A 20,945-nucleotide genomic window follows, 5' to 3' on the forward strand; every position below is an offset into this window, starting at 1 on the left:
ACGATGATAGCTTTAGGATACAGATGGTCGATTATGACAAGGACCTGTTTCACATTTAAAGGCCTACTGAAATGATTTTTTTTTATTTAAGCGGGGATAGCAGATCCATTCTATGTGTCATACTTGATCATTTCGCGATATTGACATATTTTTGCTGAAAGGATTTAGTAGAGAACATCGACGATAAAGTTCGCAACTTTTGGTCGCTGATAAAAAAAGCCTTGCCTGTACCGGAAGTAGTGTGACGTCGCAGGTTGAAAGGCTCCTCACATTTCCCCATTGTTTTCAATGCAGCGAGAGCGATTCGGACCAAGAAAGCGACTATTTCCCCATTAATTTGAGCCAGGATGAAAGATTCGTGGATGAGGCACATGAGAGTGAAGGACTAGAGTGCAGTGCAGGACGCATCTTTTTTCGCTCTGACCGTAACTTAGGTACAAGGGCTCATTGGATTCCACACTCCCTCCTTTTTCTATTGTGGATCACGGATTTGTATTTTAAACCACCTCGGATACTATATCCTCTTGAAAATGAGAGTCGAGAACGCGAAATGGACATTCACAGTGACTTTTATCTCCACGACAATACATCGGCGAAACACTTTAGCTACGGAGCTAACGTGATAGCATCGGGCTTAACTGCATATAGAAACAAAAGAAATAAGCCCTTGACTGGAAGGATAGACAGAAAATCAACAATACTATTAAACCATGGACCTGTAAATACACGGTTAATGCTGTCCAGCCTGGCGAAGCTTAACAATGCTGTTGCTAACGACGCCATTGAAGCTAACTTAGCAACGGGACCTCACAGAGCTATGCTAAAAACATTATCTATCCACCTACGCCAGCCAGCCCTCATCTGCTCATCAATACCGTGCTCACCTGCGTTCCAGCGATCAACGGTGCGACGAAGGACTTCACCTGATCATCCGTGCGGTCGGCGGTTAGCGTCGGATAGCGCGTCTGCTATCCAAGTCAAAGTCCTCCTGCTTGTGTTGCTGGAGCCAGCCGCTAATACACCGATCCCACCTACAACTTTCTTCTTTGCAGTCTTCATTGTTCATTAAACAAATTGCAAAAGATTCACCAACACAGATGTCCAGAATACTGTGGAATTTTGAGATGAAAACAGAGCTTTTTGTATTGGATTCAATGGAGTCCGAATACTTCCGTTTCAACGATTGACGTCACGCGCATACGTCATCAAACATAGACGTTTTCAACCGGAAGTTAAGCGGGAAATTTAAAATTGCACTTTATAAGTTAACCCGGCCGTATTGGCATGTGTTGCAATGTTAAGATTTCATCATTGATATATAAACTATCAGACTGCGTGGTCGGTAGTAGTGGGTTTCAGTAGGCCTTTAAAACCATGCTTATGCAAATAATTAATATAAAATTAATAAAAAAATTTAAAAAAAATGAATTTTTAATGCTCACAAATCTAGCTTATTTACCAAAAAATTTAATACGATCAAAATACTGACACATGGTTTTCAATTAAGCCCATGCACCCTGCCTTGGATAAAACTACATATGATTAGTAGATGTGCATTTTGTACCAAAAAATGCCAATACTATAATATGTAATATAATGTTATAAAATTATAATAATGTAAAATGTATAACGATCAGCCTCTACCCATTATATAGACCAGGGGTGTCCAACTCATTTTAGATCGGGGGCCACATGGAGAAAAATCTACTCCCAAGTGGGCCGCACTGGTGAAATCACGGCACAATAACTTAAAAATAAAGACAACTTCAGATTGTTTTCTTTGTTTAAAAATAGAACAATCACATTTTGAAATTGCACAAATCATAATGTTGTTGTTTTTTTGTTTTTTTTACAGTTACCTGTTGCGGTTAATAGTATATATACTTTATTTGTCGTTATTTATATTTTCTGAATAATTTATAACTCATTGGTGTTCATTTTAAATCTATCTAGATTAAAAAAATTATATAAAAATCAAATTACAGTATGTTATTTATGTAGTTTGATCATTTTCCTCGATTGATGTACTAACATCATGTGGTTTATTTTGTACATATGTAGCATCATCTACAAAGATACAAATAATTGCTATTGCGACATCCAGCGGACACATTTAGAACAGCTGTTTCTTTCATTCAAATATTTTAGGTTAATTTTTATACTTAGCAAACTCATCCCGTAGGCCGAATAAAACCTGTTTGCGGGCCTGATCCGGCCCTCGGGCCGTTCGTTTGACACCCCTGATATAGACCCTTTCAGTGTCCATTTTTCAAATGTCAAGTCTTAAAACCTTATTTTACACCTGGGCCTTCATCCCAGCTTGGTACCTTGATTTAATTAAATATTTGATTTGATTGAGTATATTTTATTTGTTTGATAGTTATCTTTTATGATGAAAATGAAAAAAGTCATTATAAATACATGTTTTTACTCTTTTCAGGATACATTATAAATACATGCATTTACTCTTTTCAAGATACAATTGCACAATGTTTCCGACTCTTTCTTTTAATGCATGAAATTAATACATTTACTCGTTGATTAGAAAGCTGTAGATCAGAGGTTTTCAAAGTGTGGCACAGTGAGAATAAAACATAGCTGGAGCCTCCCCCTACTCACTGGAAATTGGAATTTGTGCAGCATATTTTTATTTTGACGGTTTACTCTTTACGCAGCACGGTGGCAGAGGGGTTAGTGCGTCTGCCTCACAATACGAAGGTCCTGAGTTCGATCCTGCGCTCGGGATCTTTCTGTGTGGAGTTTGCATGTTCTCCCCGTGACTGCGTGGGTTCCCTCCGGGTACTCCGGCTTCCTCCCACTTCCAAAGACATGCACCTGGGGATAGGTTGATTGGCAACACTAAATTGGCCCTAGTGTGTGAATGTGAGTGTGAATGTTGTATGTCTATCTGTGTTGGCCCTGCGATGAGGTGGCGACTTGTCCAGGGTGTACCCCGCCTTCCGCCCGATTGTAGCTGAGATAGGCTCCAGCACCCCCCGCGACCTCATAAGGGATAAGCGGTAGAAAATGGATGGATGGTTTACTCTCTCGCCATAGGCACTATACACATCATTAATTTGACCTTTAAACATAACTAGTTAACTTAGCACATTTGGAAGAATGTTTTTTTTTTATTGTTGTCAAGCATTGTAAGACACTGCTGTCGATTATGCTGGAGGTTACCAGGATGCTTTAGAATCGTATAAGATAGAGCCATCATTTTTTTGTCATTCACAGCTAAAACGTACATATTTCCCAAGGTTTAACTTTGCTGACATTCATTATTTGTCTCGCTGGTACTTCATAGTAGAGCGTTGTACAAAGCTATCCCATATCTTTTCTACATGCATCCTGGCAATGTAATGAGGCCACTTCCTGCTCTCCTCTGGCTGTTCTATCACTTTGGAGAATAATTTGACTTTCTGTTGGACAAATTGTATGTAGGCTGTTTTTGACATTTCATGAATAACATTTTTACAAAAAGTTAGACCGTAACAGACCAAGAGATGAACAGACTAATGGGCCTGAAGGATTTGTCATACCTAAATGAAAGATGTCTTTGCAGACATATGTACCTTATTAAGATCTACTCATTTTTGTATGACCCACTGCCCACAGGTTTTTCTAAAGAGCTCTTAAAGAAGGTTATGTCACGTGTGACCCTGCCCTTTAAGAATTTGCTTTTTACTTACTCATTCTCTAAAGCCCAATCAAAGAAGATAAGAGGTCACACTGATAAGGACGAGTGGCCAAACCTGTATAGGAAAGTCTTTTTGACTTATTTGTCTTTATTAAATATATTTAATGTTTGGCGCAGCTGGACAGGAGAAGGAGGGGAATGAAAGAAGAAGAAGAAGAAAAGAAGACAGAGCGTGAAATTGTGGCGACAAGACAACAAATAGTATTTATGTATATACAGTATGTATCATATACATATGTATTATGTATATGTATATATTTATGTATATATAAATGTGTGCTTACATATGTGTATCTATATATGTATATATATTAATATATTTGTGTGTGTGTGTGTGTGTGTGTGTGCGCGCGCGTGTGTGTCGTGTGTGTGTGTACATATATGCATGTATATAGTATGTGTGTGTGTGTGTGTACATATGTGTATGTATATATATTTGTGTACATATATGTATGTGTATATATGTGTGTACATATGCAGTATGTATGTATATATACAGTATGTGTGTACATACATGTACCGCATTTTCCGCACTATAAGGCGCACCGGATTATAAGGCGCACCTTCAATGAATGGCATATTTCAAAACTTTGTTCATATATAAGGCGCACCGGATTATAAGGCGCACCTATGTCAACAAAACAGTCAGATAGGTCAGTCAAACTTTATTAATAGATTACAAACCAGCGTTCTGACAACTCTGTTCACTCCCAAAATGAATAAACAGCTGATTTACTCGTGTTACGTAAATCAAACGTTAGTGCTATCACAATATAGTAACACTCCAAATAGTGCAGAGCAATAACAATATATCAATAACTCAACGTTGCTCAAACGTTAATGTCGCACAACACAACACACAAAATAAACATGTAAAGCTCACTTTATGAAGTTATTCCTCATTCACGAATCCCTCTAATTTTTCTTCTTCAGTGTCCGAATTAAACAGTGGGCGAATACGGCATCCAAAATGGCCGGCTCTGTCTCGTCGAAGTCATTAATGCTGCTGTTGTCCAGCAGTTCAGTGACAATTCCTGCCTTCCTGAAAGCTCGGACCACAGTTGAGACTGAATCAGCCAGGCATTTACGATCCTCTGGCAGATAGTGGCGTATGTCGTCCGGCGCTGTCTCAATCTTGGTGAACGTGTGTTCGCCTTCTGTCATTCACTGTTCCCACGCAGTTAGCAGTCTAGCTTCGAATGCCCCGTTGACACCAATATCTAGCGGCTGGAGTTCTTTTGTCAATCCACCCGGAATGACGGCGAGTATTGAATTAAGCGCGTAAGCGTGTCTCTTAATGTGATGTTATGAGCTAGGCTAGGGAAAATAACAACTACACTACCAAGCATGCAACAGGAGTGACGAGCATGCGCGGTAGCCCTGAAAAGCGTTGTTGTATGTCGCCAAGACTCTCCATACGGGCAGTTAGAATGTGGTTATGAGCACGCTGTGAGTAAACGTTGAGAACTCAGCCAACACGCCTCGTCTGCATTATTTATACTTAGACAGACAACATACTTAATAGGAGCCATTTTGGGGTCTTTACATAAACACACAAATGGAAATGAAACGTCATATATCCCAGCATGCACCGCGCGCTTCTTCTTCTACGGGGGCGGCTGCTTACCATAGAAGAAGAACTTCTTCTTCTACGGGGGGAAAAAGATGGCGGCTGTTTACCGTAGTTGCGAGACCTAAACTTTATGAAAATTAAGTTTGTTGTGGCTCAATATTTGTCCATATACTGTATAAAGCGCACCGGATTATAAGGCGCACTGTCAGCTTTTGACAAAATTGGAGGTTTTTAGGTGCGCCTTATAGTGCGGAAAATATGGTATATATGTGTGTGTACATATATGTATATTTATACGTGTGTACATATATGTATAATCATACGTGTGTGTACATGTATGTATAGTTATACATGTGTGTGTACATATATGTATATATGTATATATGTATGTGTATATATTAGGGGTGTAACGGTACACAATAATTTCGGTTCGGTACGTACCTCGGTTTAGAGGTCACGGTTCGGTTCATTTTCGGTACAGTAAGAAAACAACAAAATATAAATGTTTTGGTAATTTATTTACCATATTTTCAAAATCTTCCACCAAAAATGTTTTTCTTAGTGGATTATTTGATGTGAAGTAATCGGAACCTTGGATAGGTAAATAATTCATAATAACATTGATTTTGATTCAATATTATGCTTTGAGCAATGACAGTTTAAAAGAAAAAAAACAGCTTTGTTTTATTAGTCAACATTGCAACTTTTTCTAAATTACATTTAACCTTTAAGCTTTTTTATTTCACTTTTGTTATGTTTTTGTTTATTTTAATAGTATTTTTAGAATGTGCCGTTGGCCTTTAAAACATTAGCTGTGGGCCACAAATGGCCTCCGGGGCACACTTTTGACACCCCTGCTATAGATAATAAAAAATGTAATCTGATAAATCTATCGATAAAAAGCAGAGCCTGGCGACACATGCACGTTTATCATAACTCTCTCTGTCTCTGCCCCTCCCTCACGAATGCTGCTGCACGCACAATTTGTTTTTTTTTAAACCCCTTCTTAACCCTAAACGTACATTGTTAATACACGCAACCATAACTCAAAATAACTAGCATGCTAGCAGCGACCGGGCTAGGATAGACTGACCATACGTTCTCTTTTCACCGGACATGTCCTCTTTTGCGGGGATGTCCGGGCGGAGTTTCTTAAATGCCTCAAATGTCCGGCATTTTGAGTATTGTTTACACAACGTGCAGTACGATACTTAATATGTCCGTGTGGAAACTCGTTCGGTACACCTCCGCACCGAACCAAAATACAAATACACGTACCGTTACACCCCTAATATATATATATATATATATATATATATATATATATATATATATATATATATATATATATATATATATATATATATATATATATATATATATATATATATATATATATATATATATATATTTATATATATATATGTGTGTATATATATATGTATATATGTATATATACCTGTATATGTATATATATATATATTTATATATATATATTTATATATATATATATATATATATATATACATATATATATATATATATATATATATATATATATGTGTGTATATATATATGTATATATGTATATATATATACCTGTATATGTATATATATATGTATATATATATATGTATATATATATATATATATGTATATATATATGTATATATATATATATATATATATATATATATATATATATATGTGTGTATATATATATGTATATATGTATATATATATACCTGTATATGTATATATATATGTATATATATATATGTATATATATATATATATATGTATATATATATGTATATATATATATATATATATATATATATATATATATGTATATATATATATATATATATATATATATGTATATATATATATATATATATATATATAGGTATATATATATATATATATATATATATATATATGTATATATATGTATATGTGTACAGTGTGTGTGTGTGTGTGTGTGTGTGTGTGTGTGTGTGTGTGTGTGTGTGTGTGTGTGTGTGTGTGTGTGTGTGTGTGTGTGTGTGTGTACATATGTATGTATGTATGTATGTATGTACAGTATATCTATATACTGTATGTATCTGGATGGATGGATGGATATATATATGTATAAACATATATGTATGTACTGTATATATGTATATGTGTGTGTATAAACTGTATTAGGGTTTTCCCGATACCAATATTTTGGTACGAGCACCAAAATGTATATCAATACTTTTCGATACTTTTCAAAATAAAAGGGGACCACACAAATGTCATTATCTGTATTGTAACAGAAAATCTTATGATACATTTAACATATGTTTATTGCATTCAAATAACAATTTTAGAAGATTGAAATTAAAGTTAAAAGGCATAAACACACTGAGCTTTTCTTGTACTTATAGAACAATTTACAATTTCACATAATACCGATAGGTTAACATAAAATATAAAGCTCTCTTCTTAGGCTGTTGCCCCCGCGACCCGACTTCGAATAAGCGGAAGAAGATGGAAGAATGGATGGATGGATAGAATGGAAAGCTTTATTGACATTGTAGTACCGGTAAATGCTTCATGATTGATGGTTGCTAAATTTGTTCTGTGGTTTAAGACAAAAACAATAATTAGTAAATACAAAGAAAAATATTATGGCTAAAACTACACAAATAAGACATATAGCAGGTAAAACACAAATTGTAGGAATTTGTCACACAAAGTACAGCCATTTCACTTGCATTAGTTTACGCTACGTGGGCAGTTTTGACTATGTATCGTTGTGTGCACAGCAGGGGAGCAAGTTAACTACATTACACTCTTTAAGTAAAACCGTTTGGGGACCACTGTGTTAAAATATTTTTACTTCATCTTTTGACCTTGCCCTTCTCTTTCTCAGGAGAAACAGGATCCAAACAATGTGTCTCTGCAGCTTCGCACTGAGATCCAGGTATGTAGATTACACACATGCACATTGTTTGGTACACTTGCACATTGTTTGGTACACTTTTGGCGGACACTGAAAGAAAGCCATTAATTTTCCATAATTTTAATGTATTGTGATTATGGCTATATAACATCACCAAAATATTAGACCTTCTCTTGATGATGCAGTGCAGCTCTGCAGAAGTAAACATTTAATCATCCAATTAACTTCTAATTAATGCCCATCCATGTTGCAGTGTAAGGGAAAACTGCATATTTGTTTTATCTTGCCCATCATTCAAAATCCTTATGTAAGACAAGAACACACGTCTTTCTCTTATCTCTGAGTTCTAAACAGTAAAAAAAATCCTTGCAAGAGGCGGCTAACAATGCAGGAAATTTGGAGTCAACACTCAATATACATCCCTTGACCTGCATATTAACCAAGCTATAGCAATATTGTTATTCGAAGAACTAAGGCCCAGGAAACACAGCTTCTTGCTTACAGGGACACTTACATTGCTCCTCCAACCACTAGGGAGAGGCAAGCTAGCTACTTAGATATTGCTGGATCACCTCTGAGTTTGGAAACAATAATGCTAGATTATAAATCATGCCTAATACCTGTATAGTAAAAGGTTGTGATCATTAACCGAGAAGCTGGTCCACTTTGAAATTTACCTTAGACTCAAAGACATCGGTAGGAAGATGCTAATTTTATCCCAGAATTGTTTTACCTGAGGAGTGAGGATTATGCTTAGTTCACTACCTAAATGGGGAGCACAAGTTTTTTGATGAAAGATACAACCATCCTATCAGTCGGCATTCCAGTGAAAGTGGACATTGTAAGTATGGCTGCAACTAACGTTTAATTTGATAATCGATTAATCTGTCGATTATTACTTCGATTAATCGATTAATAATCGGATAAAAGAGACAAACTACATTTCTATCCTTTCCAGTATTTTGTTGAAAAAAACCAGCATACTGGCACTATAGTTATTTTGATTATTGTTTGTCAGCTGTTTGTAAATGTTGCAGTTTATAAATTAAGTTTTATAAAAAAATAAAAAAAAATAAAAATATATATAAAAAAATAAATAAAATAAAATACATTAAAAAAAGCCTCTGTGCATGCGCATAGCATAGATCCAACGAATTGATGACTAAATTAATCAGCAACAATTTTTTTTTAATCGATTTACTCAATTAGTTGTTGCAGCCCTAATTGTAAGGGACTGTTATGTAATGTTTGTAGTTTGTATTTCATGCTTAGCACTTAACAATAGTGTTATATGATGTTTAGCGTTTCAGTAGCTTCTAAAACTCATCCTCCATATATTCAGGTTAAAAAAAGATAACATTCTGGATCATCATTTGTCCCAAAGTAGTCGTCGTTGTCACTCACAAAGTCTGACATGATCATGGCCGTAATTACAATTGAGGACACAGAGGTCACGTTCTTCTTCTTCTTATTTTTATTTTTATTATTATATAAGTGACGAAAAGAAGATGATATGATTGACTGCAAATATACTTTGTGTAAGACGTCAAGTGCGCTACACATAATATTGCGGTAGATATTCTCTCAATATGGGATCTATAGTCAGGCACAGCACGATGCAACTCCAGACGATGTAACGCACTGAAGTGCACTTTTACTTTAAACATCCAAAATATGCTGTCAACAAAACACTAACACTAAATTATACTTACGTCACTAATGTTGGTTTTACTGTGAAATTGATGTAAAACTCTGTCAGTATAATATCATTGTCATGTCAGTCAGGTGCCGCCCTGCCGTAAACACAGAACACACACTGTGCGTATGGCTTCCCTATCCATGAGGGGGCCCATTTTGTATGAATAAGCGCATGACAAATGTAAATTATTGAATGACAAGGCGCTTCATATGAAATTTTACCACAAACATATTCCTGGCCACATCATACTCTACCACTGACAAGGATATGAAGACACATTTCTCCTTTGAACTTCCGGTGGCTCTCGTGGCACACGTACCTAGTACTAGGTATATAAATTAGAAGGTTTTGGGTTGGTTCAAAGTCAAACCCATGTCGGGGTTAAAATGATGCAAAGTTTTTGGACATATTTTTTCATGATGTTAAAATTGTTTAATACACTAAACTTAAGCATAGTAATTAGAAAAGTGGAGTGTTCATTTTGTTTCTCAAGGTAATATTACTCATATGATGCTGGGAGAGACATGTTTTCAGCCTTTCAAAGCTCCTCTTGGACCACCAATTTTTGACTTTGGGCCTTATCAAATCCTGGCTACAGCCCTGGACATGATTAGTGGTAGTTGTTGTTGACGGAAATAGTGTTTTTTACTGTGTGCTCTCTGCAATCAGTGCGCCCAGGAAAGAAGCTCTGGTAATGCTTAAAGTGGAACTGCACTTTGTTTGTAATTTTGCCTATCATTGACAATCCTTATGTAAGACAAGAACACATATGTTTTACTTTTTTTATGCATTCTAACTAGTAAATAAATGCGATCAAAACTCCGCTTCCAATGGTGTTTATGGGAGTGTCTCTATTCTGCCTATAAATCCCTTAAAAACATCCAAACACCTCCATTAAGGTGTTATATACACGATGTAAGTATATACTGTATATATTGTAGCCAGAGACACATTTATAATAGCATATATAATTTTAGGCATACGCGGTGCATTAATTAAAAAATTGCGTCACATTTGCTTTTTTTCAACACTGATTACTACTCATTGCAGACTTCATGAAAGCCAACAAACATAACAAATCATCACTTACTGTACAATATCTGCTGTCATTAGGATGCTGACTGCTAGGATCTTGTCATAATCTTCTTTAGATGAAAAATTCTTCATAATCCTTGCGAAAAAAAAAAGGGGTGCAACCATGCTTCTTTTCGTCTTCTCGCCGTTGCCGGGTCTAAATCGGATGCCAAAGTTTACCAACTTGTCGGATTATGTCCTCATCCTTCTATTATCAAGGTGAAAGGCATGATATATGATCTACAATCAATTTACATGAACTCCGAGGTGGCCCTAGTGTGTGAATGTGAGTGTGAATGTTGTCTGTAGAGGTGGGAATCTTTGGGCATCTCACAATTCGGTTACGATTCAGGAGCTACGATTCCATTAAAAATGATTTAATTTATGTATATTGATGCAGTTTTACATTTATTTTCGTTTCACTAAATAAGCATTTATCACTTGCAAGTTTAAAAACAGTGGATTTGTAATATGAAAAAGTTAAATTAATTCCCATTCATCCATTTTCTACCGCTTGTCCCTCTCGGGATCGCGGGGGTGCTGGAGCCTATCCCAGCTGCACTCAGGCGGAAGGCGCGGTACAGCATGGACAAGTCCCCACCTCATCGCAGGGACAACACAGACAGACAGACAACATTCACACACCGGGGCCACTTCCTACATCTTTTAAATTAATGAAAATGTTTGCAAAACTGTAACATACTGTAAGTGCCCTGAATTAAAGGAGCTGGTCGGATCTCTCTGTGAGGTGGCTCACTGCAGTCAGCCAAATCTTAGAACTGTCTGAATTACTTTATTTACAATAAATAAATCGATAAATCGCCTTCCACCCCAATGCAGCTGGGATAGGCTCCAGCAGCTCCAACCCCGAGAGGGACAAGCGGTAGAAAATGGATGAATGGATGGATGGATGGAGCTCAGAGGCAAACCAGCCGATGATGTCAACATAGCTACACAAGCTAGTGATCACGGCGCTGCTATAAATAGTTTGTCTGCGTTAGCGCTTGTAATAACAATATTACTAATACTTGGTTAAGTCGTAAAATGTAACTGGAGTATTGTTGCCGGTTTTTAGATAGTTTATTATTGGGTTTTATGGGCGGAATATAGTACCTCACATTGGCTCCATTGTAAGCTGACTTTTTTACTTTTAGGCAAAATTCCCCAAAAAGTGCAGTTCTCATTTAAAATGACCAAAAAAATACTGTAAGTGTTACATGTTGTCATGAATGTGCATGTTACTATATTACATACATCGTGTAAAACACTGTTGGAGGTTTTTTTTAAATAATAATAATAATAATATATTTTATTTGTAAAAAGCACTTTACGTTGAGCAAACAACCTCAAAGTGCCACTGTATAAAAAAATAAATAGTAATAATAATAATAATAATAAAAGATAATAAAAACAAATAAAATATAAAACCAGAAACAGCCCAACAGCTAGAACCAGCATGCATATAAAAATCTATAAAAAGGCTTTTTTAAAAAGATGGGTTTTTAAGCCTTTTTTAAAAGCATCCACAGTCAGATGGTTTTATAGTCTTCATTACCTGCATTGTTACATCTTTGTAGTAGTTTTGTACTATTTAGAATGCACAGAAAAAAAAGACAGGTGTGTTATTAACTCACATAGAGATTGTGGATGATACGCAAAATTAAAACAAAAAAAATGCAGTTCCCATTCAAATACATTAACGCCCCATCTGTAAGCAGCATATTAATGGTATTTTTTTAACTACTACCTCTTTTAAAGTCATCAGCTGTGTAAAGGCAGAAAGTAGGACACCAGCACAGACAGAATGTGCTCCTGAGAGGGGATGCTTTTTATTTCTGCAAGCTCTCTATGCACTGTTAGGACATGGATTGTATACAAAGCAAACTGTGTGGACAGTTACTAAACCTGCAGGCACGGCTGCTGCTTTAAGTGTACACAGATTTGCACTAACCCGCTACTTTCTCCTCAGGAGTCGCTCGGCTTCAGCAGTGAAGTGTCCACACCAGAAACAGACAGAAAGTAAGTCCCTTGTTTCTCCACCACAACATACAGTATATGCAAGCCAGCTGAGCACTGAAATTTGCTGTCTGTTACACGTCAAGACAATGTGCAATGTGCAGCATCGGACCGTGTCAAACACAGCGGGGGGCATCACGTTTAGCTTTTCTACACAAACACCTCCACGTGCCACTCGCATAGATTGATGGAGCTTCACAGTGAGCGGCTTAGAGGAAAGGTCACTCGGGCTTGCCTGCAGGGCGTTGAGGTCATCTCCTCAGGGTGGGGAAGCTGCCACTTAATAGATGAATGCAGCAATGTGTGAAAGAAGAGTTGACACTGTGCGCGAGGAGCATGTACGCACATGAAAGCACTGATTTATAGAGACAAACACTTGCAGGCAGGTGATTTAAAACAATATATAAAACACTTGGAAGAACACATCCATTGTTGTTAACTGCAATTTCTGCAACCAGCTCTTTCTTTACGATATACAAAACACAAATGTCATTTTCTTTCGATTGAGAAGAAGAGTTTGGATTAAATTGCTTCTTTTCGAACGTGTTAAACTGTGCAAATGTAAACATGCGGTGTTCGAAATGAACTAACCCGTTATCATTGTGTGGAATTGATTGCTGATTAATGGCATCTTGAAGGAATTGAGACAATATAGCATGCACTACTTGGATGCAATCGTCAGAGGTACTGTTTATTTGAGCTCATATCTTTTGAGATGAGGTGGTTCGGGCATCTGGTCGGGATGCCACCCGAACGCCTCTCTAAGAAGGTGTTTAGGGCACGTCCCACCGGCAGGAGGCCACGGGGAAGACCCAGGACACGTTGGGAAGACTGTCTCCCGGCTGGCCTGGGAACGCCTCGGGATCCCCCGGTAGGAGCTGGACGAAGTGGCTGGGGAGAGGGAAGTCTGGGCTTCCCTCCTTAGGCTGCTGCCCCCGCGACCCGACCTCGGATCAGCGGAAGAAAATGGATGGATGGATGGATCCATTTTGATGTTACTTTTGTCTCAAAGCATTTAATTTGAGGTTATTAAATCGACTCTGAAGCAAGGGAATAGTCATATTTTATTTTAAAATGCATGAGCACAGTGCAGTTTGTTTTGATTGAACATAGGGCTGGGCGATATATTGAATATACTCGATATATCGCGGGTTTGTCTCTGTGCGATATAGAAAATGACAATATCGTGATATTCGAGTATACGTTCTCACGCAGTTGCTTTTAGCTGCAGGCATTACGCTACAGGCTCTTCTCACTCTTTCTTGCCTCTGCTTCTCACAGAGACATAAAACAAGCGCACCTTCTTACATACGTCACATACGTGCAACGTCATATGCCCTCGCGGAGCAGACAGGTAGCGAAATGGCTAACGTTAGCTGTGATGCTAGCGGTGCTGTGCGAGTGGTAATACGAGTGAGAGGAGGTGCCAACCTGGTAACAAATGAAGGAAGAATAATTAATTCCCAAGAAAAACAGCACAGGGTCCATCGTCTGGCGGTGGTTTGGCTTCAAGCGGGAAGATGTTGAACAAACAACCGTAATATGTCAAGTAAAGCGGCAAAAGCGTTGCTACAAAAAGTAGCACCACTGCTAATTTGTAGCATCATTTGAAAAGTCACCTGTTAGAGAATGAAGAGTGCTTGAAACTCCGCATGTCAACATCTCCGGCCGGTGCCACACCAACAAAATGCCCAAGCAACCATTTCCACATCAACACCGTATGAAAAAAATAGTCAAGAACAGAAGGAGATAACGTCCGCAGGAACCTACCCCATAGCGAAGGACATACACTATTTGATTTCCTATTATGCAGCTCATTTTTATTTGACAGTTATTGAAATATCTTGTGTGACATCTTGCACAAAAGTGCACTTTATTTGTTTTAAACTATTGTAGTGGCGTTCTGTACAAAAAGCGCACTTTAATTTAGTGTTGTTTTGAATGTCATCTTAGTGACATCATGCACAAAAGTGCACTCATAGCTTGTTTTAAAATGTCTCTGACAATCTTGCACTTTCTGTTTTGAAATGATATGACTGTTTGTGCCACTGCTTAATAACTGTTTAATAAATACAGTTTTGGTAAATTAACTTAGTTGTGATTTCCCTCTCTGCCTGAAAGTTTAAAATTAGCATATATTAATGCAGTATGAACAAGAATGTTTTAATGTAGACACATAAAATCATCATACTGGTGTGATTTTATGCATCAAGTGTTAATTCAAGGCTAAGGCAAAATATTGAGATATATATTGTGTATCGTGACATGGCCTAAAAATATTGAGATATTAATAAAAGGCCATATCGCCCAGCCCTAATTGAACGTACTGTATACCAACTGGTTTCAATCTCTCCAAGTGATGATGGGGCGACGTGGCTGTGTTGGTAGAGTAGCCGTGCCAACAACTTGAGGGTTCCAGGTTCGAGCCCCGCTTCCACCATCCGAGTCAATGCCGTTGTGTCCTTTGGCAAGATACTTGTTCCCAGTGCCACCCACACTGGATTAAATGTAATTCAGATAATGGGTTTCACTATGTAAAGTTTCACTAGAGAAAAGCGCTATATAAATATAATTAAATTCACTTCATGTGTATGATATCCTATGGTGCATTGTTGCATTTTGTATCAGCTGTGTGACCCGTACTTTGTGTCCCTTGGCCACATCCTTGCTGCGCTGACAGGAAAGCCACTTGGCTGCTTCCTCCTTCTGACCCGCTCTGGTCCAGCAGGCTTTCTACTTTCCTTCCTGCCTTTGTGTGAAGGTCGGGGAGGTGCAGGGGTACATTAAGAGGGTGATGGCCAAATGATTACGGCCTAAAGAGCATGAATTAAGGAGCAGAATTGAACCGGGTTTGGGCGCGGCTTTCCTGTTACACAAAGCGTCTCCGTGCATGAGATCACGGCATCAAAATGGGTCACCAAAACCGGTACCCATAAAAGTCATTTGGTAACAAGGAAGTCTTGTCGAGTTCCAATTCATCCATGCGGGCTAATACCAAACACAAGAAAACAGTTTTACCTTTTAGTTCTTTCTGGACTATCACCCCTCGTTGACCCTCTGTGAAAGTGCGGCGTTCATGTGACGGCCATGTGCAGCAGAGGAAGCGCATACCACAAACTGGGCCCTCGTTTCTACCATAGATGTACTGTATATGTTGCACAGACAAAAGCCTCAGCATGATGGAATCCAGATGCCAAATGGTTTGGGATGACGTCGCCCTTTCTTGTCTTCATCCTGTCACTCTGGTTTCCCTCCTGGCCTTCATTCCAATGAAACTAGCCTTTCTCAAAACGCATAGTATAAATACCTTGATATTTATAACTACTTGAAAAACAGTCAAACAAGTCATAGATCCTCTAAATCTGTCCGTGGGACAGATTTAGAGTAAAAAAATACAATCATGTGTGCTTACGGACTGTATCCCTGCAGACTGTACTGATATATAATGTAGGAACCAGAAATATTAATAACAGAAAGAAACAACCCTTTTGTGCGAATGAGTGTAAATGAGGGAGGGAAGTTTTTTGGTTTGGTGCACTAACTGTAAGTTTGTCTTGTGTTTTTTATGTTGATTTAATTAAAAAAAAAAAAAAAGTTTATTATTTTTTATTTTTTTAAATTTCTTGTGCGGCCCGGTACCAATCAATCCACAGACCAGTACCGGGCCGCGGCCCGGTGGTTGAGGACCACTGCTCTAAATGACAGGAGTGATATGCTGTTTTTAGGAATATTCTGTAAAACCAGTGGTGCCATGGTTTTTAATCTGTACCAAAAGACTGATTTGTATAAAAACTGAAGCAATTTTTCCCCATTATGTAAATACAATTATTCCGTTCCAGACACCCAGAACTCTAAACACGAAACACGTTTTATAAGAATAATTATAGCTATACATGCAAAAAACAATGTGAAACACATTGTAGCGGCAGCTAACCTTCCTTTGCCACTTCCTTGGCAGGGCGTAAAGTTTCTGACACAAGATCTCCAATCAGCCGTTCCTGCGTCTAACAACAATAACAACAAATCGTCGCCCATCAACAATAGGAAAAAAATAACAGGATTTATTTTCCCTTCCCCTACTGATGATCGGTGACAAAAAAAAAAGGATAAAGTTGAAGTTGCCACAAACACGTCATTGACACAAACGTTGATACATTCAGACAAGGGCAGCAAAGCTGTTGCTCCATGCCCTGCTTGACCTACAAAACATAGACCCTTACTAGCGCTTTACAACACCCAAAATAAAAGCAGAGCAAACTAATTGAGCACAGATTTATCAGTATGCTATGAACAATGTATCAGACTGTTCCACTAGCTTACACTGTTTTTCACTGTTGGACTGCTGTTCCTACTTGTATTTATTTATGTTATTTATTGTCTTGTATTTTAACTGCACCTACGGTAGCCACCTGTAATTTCATCATACTCTCATGTTTGATGACAATAAAGTGTTCTGTTCTAAATATCAATAACATATAACAAAATACCACATAAAAAGCCATGTAAGCTATTACGTTATCATTTTATTTACTTTAAACGGGACCTATAATGAGTTTAATCTACATTTAAAACATGTCCTTGTGGTGTAGCTATTATCTACACATTTATTGCCCATTTTTTGAGTCTCTCTGCAAGCTTTTTGTTTCTGGAGGCGTTCCCAGATTGCAAATAAAACCATGCCCCACCTTTCTAAAAGTATCACAATTCATCTTTTAAAAGTGTACACTTTGAATATATATCTTAAAGTCGTCAACGCTATTTTTTTCCGGACACGGTCAAAAATAAACCTAATAAACATTATATAGATTCACGCGGTCACAACATAAAGTAAACCTGCTCACTCTCCAATTGATTCGGACTCGCCTTAAAAAAATCTGTTTTTAGCAGCATTTACAGTATGCCACTGCATGTCGCACGTTATTGTATTATTATAGTGTTATTTTGCGCTTGCCAATATTACATGAAAATAATACTGTTCTTAATGCTACCTTTTTTGTGTTTCCTCATACCCTGAAGCAGAGGGGCAGGAGCTCATTCCCTCTAGCAACGAGCTGTGACATTACAACATAGCCAAAATACAAAACCCAGCAAAGGGAGGCATCCAAAACTGCATGCAAGCTCACGCCAAAATGTATGAACCTTAGGATTTGACACTCTGGCCTTGTTTAAAATGAGTATCCAACATTGTAACAACAATTGTTAATCAGAAAAATAGGCTCCCTTTAATCAAAGCATGATGTGTAAACATATGCAACATGTAGCGTCAGGTTGGTGAAGATGTGTACATGTTCTTTCTTAAATTCAATAGTGTTTCTCACCTTCTTTATGAAAGTGTTGGCACTCACAATTTTCTTTAGCCTTTTTGGTGGATTATTTTGCAGTTGTACTCAATAATAAAAAGCACAGACTGAGTCAAAAAAGCATGAGTTTTTTGTATGAACACTCAATTTTGTGGTATGATACGCAGCCAAACAGACTAGATTATCATGTGCAATGTTTGGCCGTACGATAAATAGATAGATCAAAATAGCATAGGAAAATCCAAGGAAAACTTCCATCAAACCAAATCAAATGAAAAGTGGGGCATACAAAAACAAAGGTACCACTGCGCTCTGAAGTATGGTTTTCCAAGCTGCTTTTTTTCATGGTGTTGAATAATCCTTGAGACGGTCCTGTCCTTGCCTCATCATATGACATTCATCTGCAGTTTATTGTACAATTAGCAAGAATAATTATGTCGCACTTACCCTAAAGCAAGAAAGTCATGGTGTATACTAAATGTCTCTGCGAACCTTGCATTGGCGATAAGCTTGCCAACAAAAACTGATACCTGTCGACTACTAAGTGCACTCAGTGCAGTGCCCTCAGAGGGTAAGTTCGCTTGTGCGATTAGGACACATACAAATTTAACAATTTTTCACAAAAGAGTCATGCAGAAAATATATTTATAACAATAAATAAATATTAATATTTATTTTATCTTAACGTTATTCATTTTTACGTCATTGGATCAAATGTATAAATACTGTTATATAAGGTAACATATACATATACGTCTGTGTCTGGTATAGTTCATCGCATTTTATCCTGCCCCCCAAACAACATTTGTGAATATATGTTTGACATTTGATAAAGGTTACTTTTTGATGATGTTTACTCTGGTAAAAGTGTTTACGGGCACATTATGCAACCTTAACCCATTTAATTATCCACTGTCCTCACTTCAAGTCACAGCAAACACAAATAAACCATTCAACAACCCTTTGCTACACCTGGGGTCGGCAACACAAAATGTTGAAAGAGCCATATTGGACCAAAAATAAAAAAATCTGTCTGGAGCCGCAAAAAATTAAAAGCCTTATATAAGTTATAATGAAGGCAACACATGATGTGTCTAATTTAGCTATATTAGCCTGCTGTCAAAATGACTTTAAAAGTCTTATATAAGTGTTATAATGAAGGCAACACATGATGTAAGTGTCTATATTAGCTATGTTAGCCTACTATCAAAGGCTGACGCAAATCTTTGTTGACAGAAATGTTGTATTTTAATTTTTAATCTACACATTTTTGCAACATTGGAAATCAATTCTAAAAATGGAGGTTTCTCAAGAGGGTGAGATAACTCCTGGAAATGCCTGTCTTACAATGGCCAAAGGTATAGATGTGTGTGTCCAAGTTTAAGACAACGGCAGGCTGTCTTCTTCTAATGGATTTATTACAATCTTTGCAAGCTGGGTAACGTTTGCTGTGGTCTGGAACAACATGGCACACAAACAACTTTGAAAAATGCAGCCAATATTACATACAGATAATGTGTCATTAGACATGCAAATATAAATTAAATACAGAGAGGACATAAGTAAAGGAAATTAAATGAGCTCAAATATACCTGCAAACGAGGCATAATGATGCAATATGTACATGCATTTAGCCTAAATAGCATGTTAGCATCGATTATCTTGCAGTGTATGCCTGATAAGCACTCCAGCAAATCAATAAAATCAACAAAGCTCACGTTTGTGCATTAACACACAGCATAAAACGTTTGGTGGACAAAATGAGACAAAGAAGGAGTGGCATAAAACACGTCTTTCTGTGGCAGCATAGGAGAAAGTTGTACATGTAAACAAACTACGATGAGTTCAAGGATCGCTGAAATTGGTAGGACAAAACGGTGCTTGCCAAATGCTCTCATCAGTGATGCATTAATAACATACACAATGGGATTTCTAACAATTAGGAAGGTTTGTGTCATGTTTGTTCAAACCAAAGATGCATTTTCTTCTTTATCTTGTTCCATTTTCACACATCTCTGAAAGAGGTCCAGGGAGCCACTAGGGCGGCGTTACAGAGCCGCGGGTTGCTGAAGCCCGCGCTAGACAATAGCACACAGAAGGCTTGACCCAGATGTTGGGTTGCACCTTACATCACCAACACCTCCCCCAATCCTGTTGGCAGGAGGTGGGCACACTTGTCATGATGCACACTACGCAAGGGGTGAAGAGCTCTCAGACCACTCAGGAATCGGGTTGGTGATTGATTGGTGGGTATTGTTGCAAACTAAATAGTAAGGGAAATTAACCTAGATGAAACCAGACAAAAAAATAATGCTTACCGAACCCGAGCTTATGTAGTTTGCACTCATATATATGCGACAAATTCCCTTTATATCGTAACTCTGAATTGGAAAGTTAGACATTCTCCTCAGCTCAATTCGTGTAGAGGATAGGATTGAATTGGAACAGGATGCTGTTGATGGGAGGTTAAACCAATTAAGTTGCCTGGCTGCACAATGCCTGGATTGACACACTCTTTTCAAAGACATTCAGTGAGCGCACAGATGTGTGAGAGTGTGTGTGCGCTGAACAGGCTAATTTATAGAGCATGAAGGAGGAGGAGTGTGCGGGTGTGTGTGTGTGTGGGGTGGTGGGGGGGGGGTTCTTTT

At 37.6% G+C, this 20,945-nt stretch overlaps 1 protein-coding gene across 5 annotated transcripts in view; it reads left to right on the forward strand.

The window, feature by feature from the left end:
• The window catches only part of sash1a (SAM and SH3 domain containing 1a), a 439,343-nt gene that overhangs the window by 363,336 nt on the left and 55,062 nt on the right, over positions 1–20,945 (forward strand). For all 5 annotated transcript variants that reach the window (XM_062044621.1, XM_062044623.1, XM_062044626.1 and 2 more), the window contains exons 3-4: positions 8,179–8,229; positions 12,951–13,000. In XM_062044621.1, the coding sequence (XP_061900605.1) occupies positions 8,179–8,229; positions 12,951–13,000 (101 nt within the window). The remainder of the gene's footprint in view (positions 1–8,178; positions 8,230–12,950; positions 13,001–20,945) is intronic.

Source organism: Entelurus aequoreus, linkage group LG04 (assembly GCF_033978785.1).
Source record: "Entelurus aequoreus isolate RoL-2023_Sb linkage group LG04, RoL_Eaeq_v1.1, whole genome shotgun sequence".
NCBI classification, from domain to species: Eukaryota; Metazoa; Chordata; class Actinopteri; order Syngnathiformes; family Syngnathidae; genus Entelurus; species Entelurus aequoreus.